General features: G+C 43.2%; 1 protein-coding gene across 1 annotated transcript in view; it reads right to left on the bottom strand.

The window, feature by feature from the left end:
- Positions 1–299: 299 nt before the first annotated feature.
- Positions 300–14,263, bottom strand: part of KBTBD12 (kelch repeat and BTB (POZ) domain containing 12) — a 77,552-nt gene continuing 63,588 nt past the window's right edge. The window contains exon 6 of the mRNA XM_011971294.1: positions 300–3,901. Coding sequence (XP_011826684.1) covers positions 3,720–3,901 — 182 coding nt within the window. The 3' untranslated portion in view covers positions 300–3,719. The remainder of the gene's footprint in view (positions 3,902–14,263) is intronic.

Below are 14,263 nucleotides of genomic sequence, written 5' to 3'. Positions count from 1 at the left end.
ATTTTTACTAGAGACAGGGTTTCATCATGTTGGTCAGGCTGGTCTCGAACTCCTGACCTCAGGTGATCCGTCTGCCTAGGCGTCCCAAAGTGTTGGGATTACAGGCGTGAGCCACCGTGCCCAGCCTCTCCCCAGTTTCCTGGCTGCCCTCTTGTGCAGCACCCTGGGGATGCCCCTGCTGCCCCAGCCATCTCACGGCCCTGCCCCGGGCCTGCTGCTGCTTGTCCCCTGGCTGCCACTCCCCAACTCAAGGGACCCTCAACATCTCCTGGACTGCAATGTGAAAAACAAAATGAAAGTGATCTTTTATTAGTAAAAATTTATTCTGTAAGTTCAAATGTGAAGCATTTGCTCATCATGAAGTCAGGGAGAACAATGCCACCGTGTTGAACACACTGGGTTGACAGCTGCAGGCTTCTGCCAGCCTAGCATCCCAATTACTTCCTTATTGTGTTTCCTTGCTCAGTGTCAAACAATCCTGTCACAAAGATAAGAATTAGCAGATAGTAGAAGTTTTATAAGAGCCCATCGTGCAGTACTGCAGCCGCCTTCTATTAAAGTGAAAACAGGAGTGATGGGAATATATTTCAAAGCTGAATTTCTAACGGTATCTGGCTGCAGGTGGGGAGGGCCATGTTGTTTTTAACTGCAAATACAGAAGTCAGACAAGAAGCACCAAGAACTTAAAATAGGCACTAACCCAGGCAAGCAATCTGTTGTATGGAATCAAAGAAAAATCAAGATCAGACATCTGAAATCTGTGAAGCACCAGTTTCGACCTCAGGGATTCCTCAGAAGAAGTTTGAGAAATCCTGCCCTGGATGCCTGCCTCCCTTCAGTGCTAAGCCAGCTCCTGGTCACTGCGATCCTGGCTCCAGCAGAGGTCATGCCCCTTCTCGGTCCTCCCTCAGCACTCTCTGGAAAGCTCCACTGGGACACTGCCCAGACCTCGCATTCGACAGGAATGGTGTTTACCCATTTATCTTGCCTCCCACAGGCGGGTGATGGTCTCACCCAGTGTGACCCTCAGGTGTCTCTGCTGAGCTGCCGCAGGGCTCTGAATGTGTCCATTGAGGACATTAGGGGCCTCAGATCTGAGTAAACCCTTGCTTGACTCTCAGCTGCCAACTGGAGGAGCCAAGCAACAGGGTATGGGAAATTAAGAACCATCTCAGCTGGGCACAGGGGCTCACACCTGTAATCCCAGCACTTTGGGAGGTCGAGGCAGGCAGATCACGAGGTCAAGAGATCGAGACCATCCTGCTCAACATGGTGAAACCCTGTCTCTACTAAAAATATAAAAATTAGCTGGGCGTGGTGGTGGGTGCCCGTAGTCCCAGCTACTTTGGAGGTTGAGGCAGGAGAATCACTTGAACCCAGCAGGTGGAAGTTGCAGTGGGCCGAGATCGTGCTACTGCACTCCAGCCTGGCGACAGAGAGAGACTCCATCAAAAAAAAAAAAAAAAAGAAAGAAAGAAAGAAAGAAAAAAAGAACCATCTCAAGCCATATGCACATCTGCCCCTAAATCCCAAGGGACTGCACTAAAGCACTGAGTCTGTTTTGGGCACCTTACTTTGGGAAGTGCTGACTGCAATGATAATGACAGTGATGATAATACTAGCGGCTAAAACATGCTTATTATTTCAGGATTTCACAGACACTTTGCTCAGCACTTACTCAATCCTCACACCAACCCTATAAAGTATGTATTAATATTTTCCTTCAACTCTGCATATGAGGGAAACGAGGCTTTAGAAGGGTCATCTTGCCTGAGTTCACATGGTTAGCTAACTAGCAGAGCTGGGGCTGGAGCCCAGATCTTGAACATCTAGGAGATGTGCCATGATGTGCCAACAAGGCCTCCTCGAGCCAGGGAGATGCGGCAGCTTTCTGGACTGTTCTAGCAGGTGGAGTAGGCCCAGTGACTCTATGAAGAGGAATGCAGGGAAGTGGAGGCCCTGCGGAGGCCATCCTCAACCCTGGGCGCCAACAGCCAACACAGCAGCTAGGAGGAACATCTTTGTATCAAGAAAAAGAACGCACAGATCAATCATGACCATCCACTGGGGAAAGAGTAAGCTCACTTTAACTCAGATTCCTGGACATGCTCGGGGCCCAGGCCCTCTGGCTGAGAAACACTGCCCCATGCTGGCCATCCAAAATGTCACCCACATGCCAGGTACTGTGAGTGCACTTGGGGCACAAGTGTGAAGAGAAAGGCGGGGCCCCCACCCTCCCAGAGTCGAGCCTACTTGGGGCCTACGCTGGGTCTCCTGGTCCCTCTCCTTGGTGGCAGAAATAAGTTTCCAACAGCCTCCAGTTTTGGCAAGACCTGCTTGTCCTGCCTGGTGGGCAGCTGGAACCTGGGGGCACAGGCTAGCGGTCATCACAGTCACACAGCTCAGCACCAAACAAAGCTGTCTCTACTTAGGGTTTGTCTCCCTCTGAATTTACTGACCACTCCTGCTTCCAAAAGAGCCTTGTACAATGTGAAACTTTTTGGAGAAGTTGCTGAAGAACAGCTATGAAGATGCACTCATTGACTCCACTGTGCTTCCAGAATTAGAGATGGGAAGTAAGATAGACAGACTTCCCATGTGTCATTTAAATGTTGTTTCTAACATATATTTTGGGAGTGACTGTCTTCTGATTATGCTCAATTGTGGGCTGAAGTGGGTGGCTCCATCTTTATTGCACAGGCCGGGCCACAGGGGTAGCAGCAGCTGGAGGAGATGCTACTTCCCCTGTCCTCAGCCAGAGCCTGCTGTGTCCCTGGCTGGGTGGCTTGGGCCAGTCCTGTTCAGCCAGGACTACCCTACAGAAGGTCATATGTGTCTGAGAGGTGGACAAAGGCAGCCTGGGTAAGCCCACTCCAGGACACCCCCTGCCAGCCCCGGAGTGGACCAGGCTCCACCTGGAGTGGACAGAAAACCCCACATTCCCGTCCCGGACAGAGTCAGCCCAGGGCAGGATTCTCTGGCCACTGTGGTCTGGCTTGAGTATCTTGGCTGTTAGGGGCTGGTAGCACAGCTAGCGCTGGGCAGGGTAGCATTGCTTCAGTAGAAGGAGATTCTGAAGGAGAATGGCCAGTGTTTATAAGACTGAAGCTGGAACAGAGCACAGAGAGAAGTCTCCCTTAACTCCCTATTTTGAGACAGCTCCCTGGCTTACAGACCAGGTCCAACTCCTCATTCTTTCAGGCATTGGTCATCTAGCTACAACCTATTTTTCCAGCCTTGACCGCAAACCCCGTGTCCCAGACAATCTGGCCCAGCCAGGGTGCTGCAGACAGGTACGAGCTTTCCATGTCTGGGCCCTTGCTCGGCTGTTGCCATGAACTCATCATCGACTGCCCCCATGGGACCGCTTCCTCCTCATCCTTTTGGGGCCCCAGTCAAAGGTCTGCTCCTTGGCAATGCTGTTTGTGAGTCCCCAGCAGAGTGAGAGCCTCCATCTGTTGCCCTCCTGTGGCCCTGTGCCCCTCCTGTGGCCATCATTACCTCTTCCTTGTAGTGTCTCATGTACCCTATCAGACTGGGAAGTCCCTGAAGGGAGACTCCCCATGCTCCCTGCCCAGTGCCCAGCACACACTGCTTCTTCACACACAGGCCACTACGCATGCAGTGCATATGACTGGCATGACAGAGATGCTGTGGGCCCTCTCCGTTCTGAAGGCCTTGTTTGCAGACACAGCGGGAGGTCCTCCAGCAAGGTCACCTCAGTGCTCATTGCCTTCTTCCACCAAATCTGAAGGCGGGGGGATGAGGTCTCGGGGATTCATCCTGGCCACCAGGCAGACATCATAGCTGTCATGCATGAGGACGTTGATGGCTACAACATTCCACTGGTTTTCCCATGGGTCCAGTTCCAATATTTCTTTGGAGATAACCTCATGGCGATCTGAAAAACAGCAAAGTGGGAAGACAAAAATCTTATGTGGGTATTAAATTCAGAGGCCATCAGCACCATACTGAGTAACTTCCTCCAAAAGGCAATGTCTTAGTCCACTTGCTGTTACTGTAACAGAATACCTAGGACTGGGTAGTTTATCAAGAAAAGACATTTATTTGGCTCACAATTCTGGTGGCAGGAAAGTTCAAGACTGGGGATCTGCATCTGGTGGGTGCCTTGGCTGTTTCAACTCATGGCAGAAAATGGAAGGGGAGTGGGTGTTTGCAAAGAGGTCACTGGGACAGGGAAGGAGTAAAAGAGAGAAACCAAGAAAGCCAGACTGTTTTTTTTTTTTTTTTTTTTTTTTTTGAGATAGAGTCTTGTTCTGTCACCCAGGCTAGAGTGCACTGGCACAATCTTGCTCACTGCAACCTCTGCCTCCTGGGTTCAAGCAATTCTCTTGCCTCAGCCTCCTGAGTAGCTGGGATTATAGGCACGTGCCACCATGCCTGGCTAATTTTTGTAGTTTTAGTAGAGGCGGGGTTTCACGATGTTGATCAGGCTGGTCTCGAACTCCTGACCTTGTGGTCTGCCTGCCTTGGCCTCCCAAAGTGCTGGGATTACAGGCGTGAGCCACTTCGCCCGGCCGCCAGACTGTTTTTAACAGCCCCTCTCCCAGGAACTAATCCATTCTTATGAGAGCCCAAGTTCACCCCCAAGGGAGGGCATTAATCTATTCATGAGGGATCCATGACCAGACACCTCCCACCGCCACACCGGGGACCAAATTTCAACATGAGTTTCAGAGAGAACAAACTCAAATCACAGCAGGATGTAAGCACCAAAAATTAATTAACAACTGAATAAAGATACTTTAAATGGAAGACAGTGTTCCTGACTTCTAAGAAATGAAGAAAGGCCACGTTCACAATTCAGTCAAAAAGTATTCAAGAAGTTCTGATGGGGCATGCTGTTGTCTCCAGATGAAAAAGTGTTCCAATGCCATACAAATGATTAGCAATGATGCGAACAAGGGTTGAAACTGCCCTATTTCCACCCCCATAGAGGAGGCGTGGCTGGAGTCATGTGGTCCTGGGCTAGCGCTGCCCTCCGAGCTTGTGTTTGAGATAGGGACGCTGTCAGCTGGGGTCCTGTGGAAACACAGCACACTCCACCTGGGCAACATGAACGGTTCAGTCAAGGGACCTTTAGAACACTGTGAGCAGGGCTTAGGAAGGCCCATGGGGGATGGCACAGTACCCAGGACTAATCACAGCAAGGAGCTGTCACTGTCCCTAGACCTGGAAGGCGAGGGAGGGAGTGAGCACTGGAGCTGCAACAGGGGACCTGTCTGGGGAGCAGCACCTGGCTTGGGCAGAGAAAGACGGACATAGCCATCCTCAGCAGGGAGGCAGCAGGGAGGGCAAATACCCTGCATTTTTTCTCTTTTTATGTGAAAGTCAGGTGCAGGCAAGGGAGAGGCTCAGGAAAGCAAGGTTTCTTATCCTCACAGATCCCAGAGGCAGGAGGCAGAAGACAGGTGTGAGGGGAAGGTGAGAGTCCAGGCAGGGGAGAGTGGACACCTTAGGACTGGCTCATTTGAATAATTTCAGTGGGTGTGGGACAGGAGTGGTCTGGGACAGGAGTGGTCTCTGGTTGCCTGGTGCCTGGCCCTGGGATGACTAAGGCAGAGGCACACTGTCTCTCAGGGTGTCGGGGCCAGACAGAGGAGGTGTGGCTCTGGGCTGGCTCGTGTGCACAGCAAAGACGTGCTCTAGGCAGAGCCCTTTCTTGTCCTTAAGGACTGTCCAGCCTGGGGAGGGCAATCATTCCCCAAGCGGAAAGGTCTCTTAAGATGTCAAAGCATCACAATCTACATAAAATTTTAAATGTTTACAATATACCCTGACTCTCCTTTCTTTCCACCTGATAATTTCCTGCTCTTTCCTCCTGCTAACTGAACCAACCAGAAGCCAGAGAGGAAAGGAACCGTTAATGCTGTCTGTAGAGGCCATCCTGGAAGGACACAGCGAGAGGTGGGGAAGGGTAGCGGGTGAGTGTGGAGGGACAAACGGAAGATTTCCAGCTTGGATGCCTATGTAACAATTTTATGATAACTAAAGAACATAATGTGTGTAAAGTGCCCAGCCTGGTTTCAGCATGTGGAAGTCAATTTTTGAAAATGGTCTGCGTGTGCTCATAAAGGATGCATATCCTGTAGCTGTTAGCTGTGGTGTTCCACGTGTTCATTAGGCCTTGTTATTCAACCCTTTCACATATTTGCAGGCACCTGCCACCACTCCCAGCTCATTTTTGTATTTTTATTACAGATGGGGTTTCACCATGTTGGCCAGGATGGTCTCAATCTCCTGACCTTGTGAACCGCCTGCCTCAGCCTCCCAAAGTGCTGGGATTACAAGCGTGAGCCACCGTGCCTGGCCAAAAAGACGATGTTTCTCACACCTGGGTATGTATCACAAACATGCTGGAGAAAAAGTGGGAACTTTTGAGGAAAACTGGCAGGACATTGGATTACAGAATTTGTTTCCTCCAAAACCTAATGAAATAAATCCCCAATCCCCAAATATACTTGAACCCACTAACCAATCTCAGCAACATCAAAAGTGGGATAAATTGTTTTTAGAAGTAATTCTATTTATATCAGAATCTGTTATGTTAATAATAATGACTATTTATTGGATAGTATTAGGTGCTCTAAATGTATGATCTCATTTAGTCTTTTGAACAATCATCTGCGAAGGATTTATTATTTTCTCCATTTCGTAGAAAAGGTAACAGGTCCAGAAAAGCTAGTTAACTTGCCTCAGGATTGACAACTGATACGTGGCAGAAGCAGGCTCTGAAGAAGCACATGGAACAAGCTGTCTTAGAAAGTCTAGAATCTGGGATGTATATCAGACAATAGTAAGGGATTATGTGCATAGGTGTGAATTTCGCACAGTAGGTATATTAAAATATCCATCCAATTAGAGATGGATATTAATGTATTTTTTGATAAAATGACCTAATTATTAGATTTTTTTTAAAGTACTCCAGTAAAGAAAAGTAAAAAGAAGAAAAAAAAAGTATGTTTGGAAATAAGAACAGCAAAATTGTTGAAATTGGTGTGGTCAGATTGGCTTAATTGTATTATTCTTTCTAATTTGGTATATAATGTGAAATTTCTAAAAGTAAAAACCAACCAAAAATCTAAAACAGAATTTGTATGATTTTGATTAGATTTTTATTAAATTTATAAATCAGATTGGGAAAGGTAACATCTTAACAGTTTTCTAATCATGCAGCATGATATATTTCTCAATTTTGGGAGTGGGAGAAATGTTTTATGTCTTTCAGTGTAATTTATTTAAAATAACCCATTGGCTGACTCAGAGTACTACATTCCTCCTGGCCACAGAGGGGTGGTTTATGGATGGAATTATAATCCAATCAAAGACAACTACACTTGACCGGGCATGGTGGCTCACGCTTCTAATCCCAGCACTTTGGGAGGCCAAGGTGGGCGGATCACTTGAGGTCAGGAGCGTCAAGACCAGCCTGGCCAACATGGTGAAACCCCGCCTCTACTAAAAATACAAAAATTAGCTGGGCGTGGGGGCGCCAAACTGTAGTCCCAGCTACTTGGGAGGCTGAGGCAGGAGAATTACTTGAACCCAGGAGGTAGAGGTTGCAATGAGCTGAGATTGCACCACTGTATTCCAGCCTGTGCGACAGAGCGAGACTCCATCTCAAAAAAATAAAAAATAAATAAAATAAAGTAACCCAATGATTACACTAGCAATGCCAAAACTAGGGAATTCTGCTAGACCTCTTACCTCAAACCAAAAACTTTGAAATGTGCTAGAGACAGATTAATTTGAACCAAGCTTGTTTTATCTTCTCTTGTTCTATCTTTTTGAAATGGATGCTTAGTTCCTTTTTTTTCATATTTCAATGTCTTCTAACATGTGCACTTAAGGCTATAAATTTCTTCCGAGTACCTCTTTTTAGAAGATTTCTGGTGCAGTTCAAATTTCTCCATAGTTTGCAATCTCAGGCCTAAGTTCTGCTTTAACCCAAGACTTACTTAGGAAAATGTTTTAACCTCTCCAGCTGAGTGTATGTGTTAGTACACGCATGTGCACTTGACTACCCTTTCACTGAATGCTTCTAATTTAATTGCATTATGGACAGCACATATTGCTTCTATAATTTCTATTTTGGGAAATATATTGAGATTTTCCTTTGTCCTAATTTTTTGTTGTTGTTTTTCGTGACGGAGTTTCGCTCTTGTTGCCCAGGCTGGAGTACAATGGTTTGATCTCGGCTCACTGCAACCTCCACCTCCCAGGTTCAAGCAATTCTCCTGCCTCAGCCTCCCTAGTAGTTGGGATTACAGGCATGTGCCACCACGCCCAGCTAATTTTGTATTTTTAGTAGAGACGGGGTTTCTCCATGTTGGTCAGGCTGGTCTCGAACTCCTGACCTCAGGCGATTCGCCCACCTCAGCCACCCAAAGTGCTGGGATTACAGGCGTGAGCCACCATGCCTGGCCTCTTTGCTGTAATTTATGGTTAGTCAATGTATGTGTTCTATAAGTATTTAAAAGGAAGGTATAGGTTTTGTTTGCTTGGCATAAGGTTCTATATTTCTATGACATTTAAGTTGCTAATTATGCTATTTAAATCCTTGATACCAGTGCTGTCCAAGAGAACTCACTGTGATGAGGGAAATGTTCTGTAATCTGTGCTGTCCAATAGAGTAACCACTGGCCATACATGGTGTGGAGTAATTTGAAATGTGGCTAGTGAGACTGAGGAAGTGATTTTTCCATCTTATTTAATTTGAATTAGCTTAAGTTGAAATTCAGATAGATGTAAGTGGCTGCTGACCATTGTGCTGTGTTGGGCAGCTTAGTTCTGGATCTCTTTTTGCTTTAGCTTTAAAAAATCAATTAGATCCACGGATTTCTGAAAAAGTCCATGCAAATTTTGTGGATTTGTCCATTTACGTGACTGTTTCCAATAGTTTCTGCTTTATATGTTTTAAAGTTGTGTGTTAAATGCACAAGGGGTCATGCCTGTTATTTCAGAGTTCTTGGTAGCAACAACAGAAACCAATGTTGGCCGGCTTTAGCAAAATGGGGATTTGTTGGAAAGAATGCAGTTCTCCAGACTGAGGAGAGCTAGAGGCCCAATCTGGCCAGAGAGCCACCACTGTTCCTTCACACTGCCTGCTGCAGCTGGTGGGCACAACTGCGGGACACACTGCTGACCCCTCTGGCTCCTGGAGTGAGAAGCTGCTTGGCACAACACTGGTACTGTCTGTCAGAGGGTAGCTGAGGAAGGCCTTCCAGTGGGAGCAGGGCACTACATCCACTGTGAAGGGAGAGGGCTTGGACAATGGATGGCCCAAACAATGACAGGTGTCTGGTACAATTGTGACATCTTCTCAATTATCTTCCCACCCAGGTGAAGTAGCCTTTCCCATCTCATTCACTGCATGTCTTGGAGTGCATCTTTTACCATTGCCATGGCTGGGTTTTGCTTTGTTTTGTTTTAGTTGGATGAAGGCTTTCAGTGTCCTTATTCAAATTAACGCAGGCTGGACCTTTTAAAATTTCAGAATAGATGGATTTTCTGCATTAATTTGTTTGTTTCAGTGTTTATTAGGGAGGCTTTTTTTTTTAAACCATGTATACATATCACATCTTTCTTAGAAATCTCTTATTTACAGGGATGAAAATCATCACATTAATGCAAAGTAAAGAAGCTCATCAGTGAGTTTTCTGAACTGTGAATGAGATTGTGCTAGTTGGCAGATCTCTCCTATGGCCCCAGAGATGAACTCTCAGGAAGAACACACATGTCAACATTTCACCCTGAAGACTTTGTGCATCTTCTTGGGGTCATTCTTGGTGCTCTCCTAAGTTTTCACTCTAGCAGAGTTCCTAAAGCTCTGCTTTAGGAGAGGAGGCCAACTTTAGGAGAGCATACCAACTTTATCCCTGTCTTGCTTAACTTATTTTTCTGTGTTTATTTTCCCTTCATCTTGTTTCCTGATTGACTTTCATTTCTATCTGGCTGTGTTTGATGCTATGTGTGTTGTATTTGACCTTACTATGTTGATGATGTGATGGCCCATGATAAGCCATCTTGAATCTCATTCACTCTTGCATGAGTGGGTGTAAGAATAAATCACTTCAGGAGAAAGCGATTGGTATTTGTAGCCACCTATTTATGTGGGTTTGGGTTCTTGAGGTATCATCCACTAACAAGGAAGAAGAAACAGGAGGATGAACCCGTGTTAGCGCCACTCAATTCAGTTAACTTTCCAGAAACAGGCACACTTAAAGCACTCATTAAGGCAGTCAGGAAACTCTCCTGCACCTTGCCACCCCAATAGTAAGCAACTTAAAACACTGTTTTACAGGAAAACAGGCACAGATACATTATGGAATAAATAAGAAATTGACATGTTTTCTTAAGGTAAATAATAAGGCGTCATAGAAATTCCCTGTGTATGGTAGGCTGCCGTGGGCCGCACCTCATGCTTTTTAGGGGGTGCTCTCTGTTGCTGGAGGTACTTCAGTGGGGAAGTTTGAGAAACAACGCTTTAGTTTAAATTTCTTCCTTGAACTCAGACTAGTCTATCAGAAAACTGAAGCCATCGGGTGCTTTTTCATCCCATGTAGATTTCCTCTGACTTGCTCTTTGGTGAAATACTAACTTGCTATTTTATTTATTTTAGGAATATTATTGAGGACATTTCCCACTACCCTATGTGAGGCTATGGGGAGAAGTTTCTCTCATGTTTAAAAGATGTGTGTCCTCTAACAAGGGATTTGTTCTTCCCTGGAGAATACTGCAAATCTGTAACAGAACATTCTTTTCCTTTTTGCTCTGGGCTCTCATGAGATCAGAGATAAACTGGTGGTCTGTATATGGCCAGTGCATAAGAGCTTTAGGGCATACTTGCATACCAACTTTACCTCTGTCTTGCTTAACTTTTCTTTCTGTCTTTATTTTCCCTTCATCATTTCTATCTGGCTGTGTTTGATGCTATGTGTGTTGTATTTGATCTTATTGTGTTGATGATTTGATGGCCTATGATAAGCCATCTTGAATCTCATTCTGTCTTGCATGAGTGGGTGTATGAATAAATAATAAATAATAAACCATACAGTGAGTAACGGACCCCAGGCTAACTTGGCTAGCCCAGCTGGTTGGCTTGTCTTTGAGTAAGGGGTGGTACCTACCCTCTCTAGTGGTGAAGGAGCTACCTGTCAGTGAAAGAGGCAATTTAACAGCCCCTGACTCAAACAAAAAAGGGAGCATCATGACTGTCACAAATGGGCATGACCAGCAGATGGCCCTGGCCAGTGGAGGAGGCTGATCATCCGCCAAGTGGGCAAAAAAAGAAACAAATGAATGTCTGTATGTATGTAGTTGCTTACCTGCAAAAGAAGTGGAACAGAGGAGCAGAGTTCTTTATTGTTCTCTAGCGTATACAAGCATAATTATAAAAGGCTGCAATAGCAACATTCTCTGTGTATTAATTTAATTAATCACAGATTTTATATTTCTATCAAATTAAAAAAATGGATATGTAAAGTCACTTTTTATTAAGGGATAATTGATATTCCATGTAATAGATTATAAATGAACTCTAACTATTCTGGGTTTATTTATAAGACATATAGAGTGTTTTATGCATCAAGTCACATGTAAGAGTTAAAACAGGAAATGGTTCTTAGACATTTTCAGAAAATGCATTAAGCTTTCTTTAACCACAAGTGGAAGGCCTATGCGATGAAATTATCTGACAAAGGGTTAGGCCCTTGATCAGCAAGTTTGGAAGAGTGTGGTAGTCTACCAGTGTGGTTCAAAAGCTCAGCCTACACATATGTATGTAGACACAAATTCCGGAATTGCCATTCTAAGTACCTAGGAGGGTATGTCCACTCAGCTTTTTATTATTTTAAAAATTCACATACAGTAAAACTAACTTTTTGGAGAGTCTAGAGTTGCCAGAGTTTAACACATGTGTAGATTTCTGTAGCCACTATCACAATCAGTTTCATTCCTCCAAGAAACTCTATTCTCTGTCCCTGCAGTTTTGCCTTTTCTAGAAAGCCATATAAACAGAATACCGTATGTAAACTTTTGAGCCTGGCTTCTTCGACTCAGCAGTGTCTCTGATATTCATCCACATGGTGGATGTTTTATTAGTCTGTCCCTTTTTACTGCTCAGTAGTATTCCATTGTATGGTTGTACCACAGTTTGTTTATCCATTTATCTGCTTAAGGACATTTGGATTGTTTTCAATATTGGCAATTATAAATAGAGCTATTGTAAATATTCATGTATCAGTTTTCATGTTAATACAAGTTTTTTTTCTTGGGTAAATACTAATACCATGTGCTGGATCATGTGGTAAATATATTTTAACTTCATAAGAAATTGGAAACTTTTTCAGGGTGGCTGTACCATTTCACATTCCCACTGGTAATAACTGAGAGTTTTTATTGCTCCACACTCTCATCAGCTCTTCATGTTGTATTAAAAACAGCCATTTGAATAGTTGTGTAGTGATATGTCATTGGATTTTAATTTGCATTTCTCTAATGACTAATGTTGTTGAACATCTTATTTCACATCTATATATCTTCTTTAGTGAACCGTCTGCTCAAATCTTTTGCCCATTTATTCATTCCTGTGTTTGTTTCCTTACTGCTGAGTTTTGAGAATTCTTTCTATGTTCTGGATAGAAGTTTGTTGGACGTGTGGTTTGCAAATAGTTTTTCAGAGTCTGCTGTTATTCTTTTCATTCTCAACTGTCTTTTGCACAGCAAAAACTTTTCATTTTGATGAAGTTCAATCTATCCATTTTCCTTTATGGATCATGCTTTCAGTGTCACATGTTAGAACAATTTGCCTAATCTAAGGTCATGAAGATTTTCTTCTGTGTTATCTTCTAGAACTTTTAAAGTTTTATGTTATATTTAGATCCATTACGAGTTAGTTTTTGTGAGGTATGGGCTATGGTTCTTTTTTTGCATATGGAGGTCCAAATGTTTCAACATCATTTGTTCTTCATAGGTGAGTTTTGGTACTTCATGGCTTTGAGGAATTTGTCCATTTTATCTTAGCTGTGAAATTTATCTATAGAGTTGTTTGTAGGATTCCCCTTATTAGCCTGCTGATGTCTGTGAGGTCTGTAATAATATTATTTCTTTCATTCCTGATTATTGGCAATTTGTGTCTTTTCTACTTTTGTCATTTTCAGTTTGGCTAGAGGTTTATTTTTTTTTTATTTTCATTTTTTAGGAAAAACAGTTTCTGGCTCATTCATGTTCTCAATTGTTCCTTTGTTTTTAATTTCTGCTGTTATCTTTATTATATCCTTTCTTCACTTGCTTTGGATCTTTGTTTCTCTTTTTTATCGAGTTTTTTATGGTAGAAGCTCAGATTGTTGACCTGAGACCTTTATTCTATTTTTGTTTTTGCTTAGTTCAAAATATTTTCTAATTTCCCTTGAAGCTTCCTCTTTGGCACGTACATTATTGGAAATGTGTTGTTTAATTTCTGAGTATCTTCCTGTTATCATTCTGTATTTGATTTCAAGTTTAATGCCATTATGGTCAGGGGGCTTTTTTTTTTGTGGTTTTAATTCTTTTAATAATTTAACATTTGGTTTATAACTAAGATATGGTCTATCTTGATGACTATTCTGTGTACCGTTGAAAAGAATATGTATTCTGCTGTTGCTGGATGAAGTATTCTATGAATGTCAATAAGATCCAGTTGGTTGGTGGTGGTGTTCAGTTCTTCTATGTCCTTGTTGGTTTTCTGGCTACTTATTCTATTGTTTAATGAAAGAAGAACATTGAAGTCTGCAACTATATATATGAGTTTGTTCATTTCTTCTCCTTTCCATTCTATCAGTTTTAGTTTCATGTATATTCAGGTTTTTGGTTAGGTGCAGATACATTTAGCATGGCTATATCTTCTAAGCAAATTAATCATTTTATCACCATGGAATGTTCCTTCTTACCCCTGGTAACTTACTTTGCCTGATATTAATACAGCCACTCCATTGTTCTTTTGATTAGTTTATGCATGGTATGTCTTTTCCCCTACTTCTACTTTTAACTTACTTATGGCATTCTATTTAAATTTGATTTCCTGTAGACAGTATATAGTTGGGTCTGGTTTCTTTATCCATTGTAACAATCTTTGTCTTTCAATTAATTTGTTTAGACTCCAGATGCAAGTGAATGGGTGTAGGTGTTTTCCAATAAAATTTTATTTATAAAAATATTTATTTTTAATAATTTTTTATTTTATTTTTTTTTTTTTTTTTTTTTT

This window comes from Mandrillus leucophaeus, unplaced genomic scaffold (assembly GCF_000951045.1).
Source record: "Mandrillus leucophaeus isolate KB7577 unplaced genomic scaffold, Mleu.le_1.0 Scaffold121, whole genome shotgun sequence".
Classification (NCBI taxonomy): domain Eukaryota; kingdom Metazoa; phylum Chordata; class Mammalia; order Primates; family Cercopithecidae; genus Mandrillus; species Mandrillus leucophaeus.
This window is presented reverse-complemented; position numbering and strand designations above follow the sequence as displayed.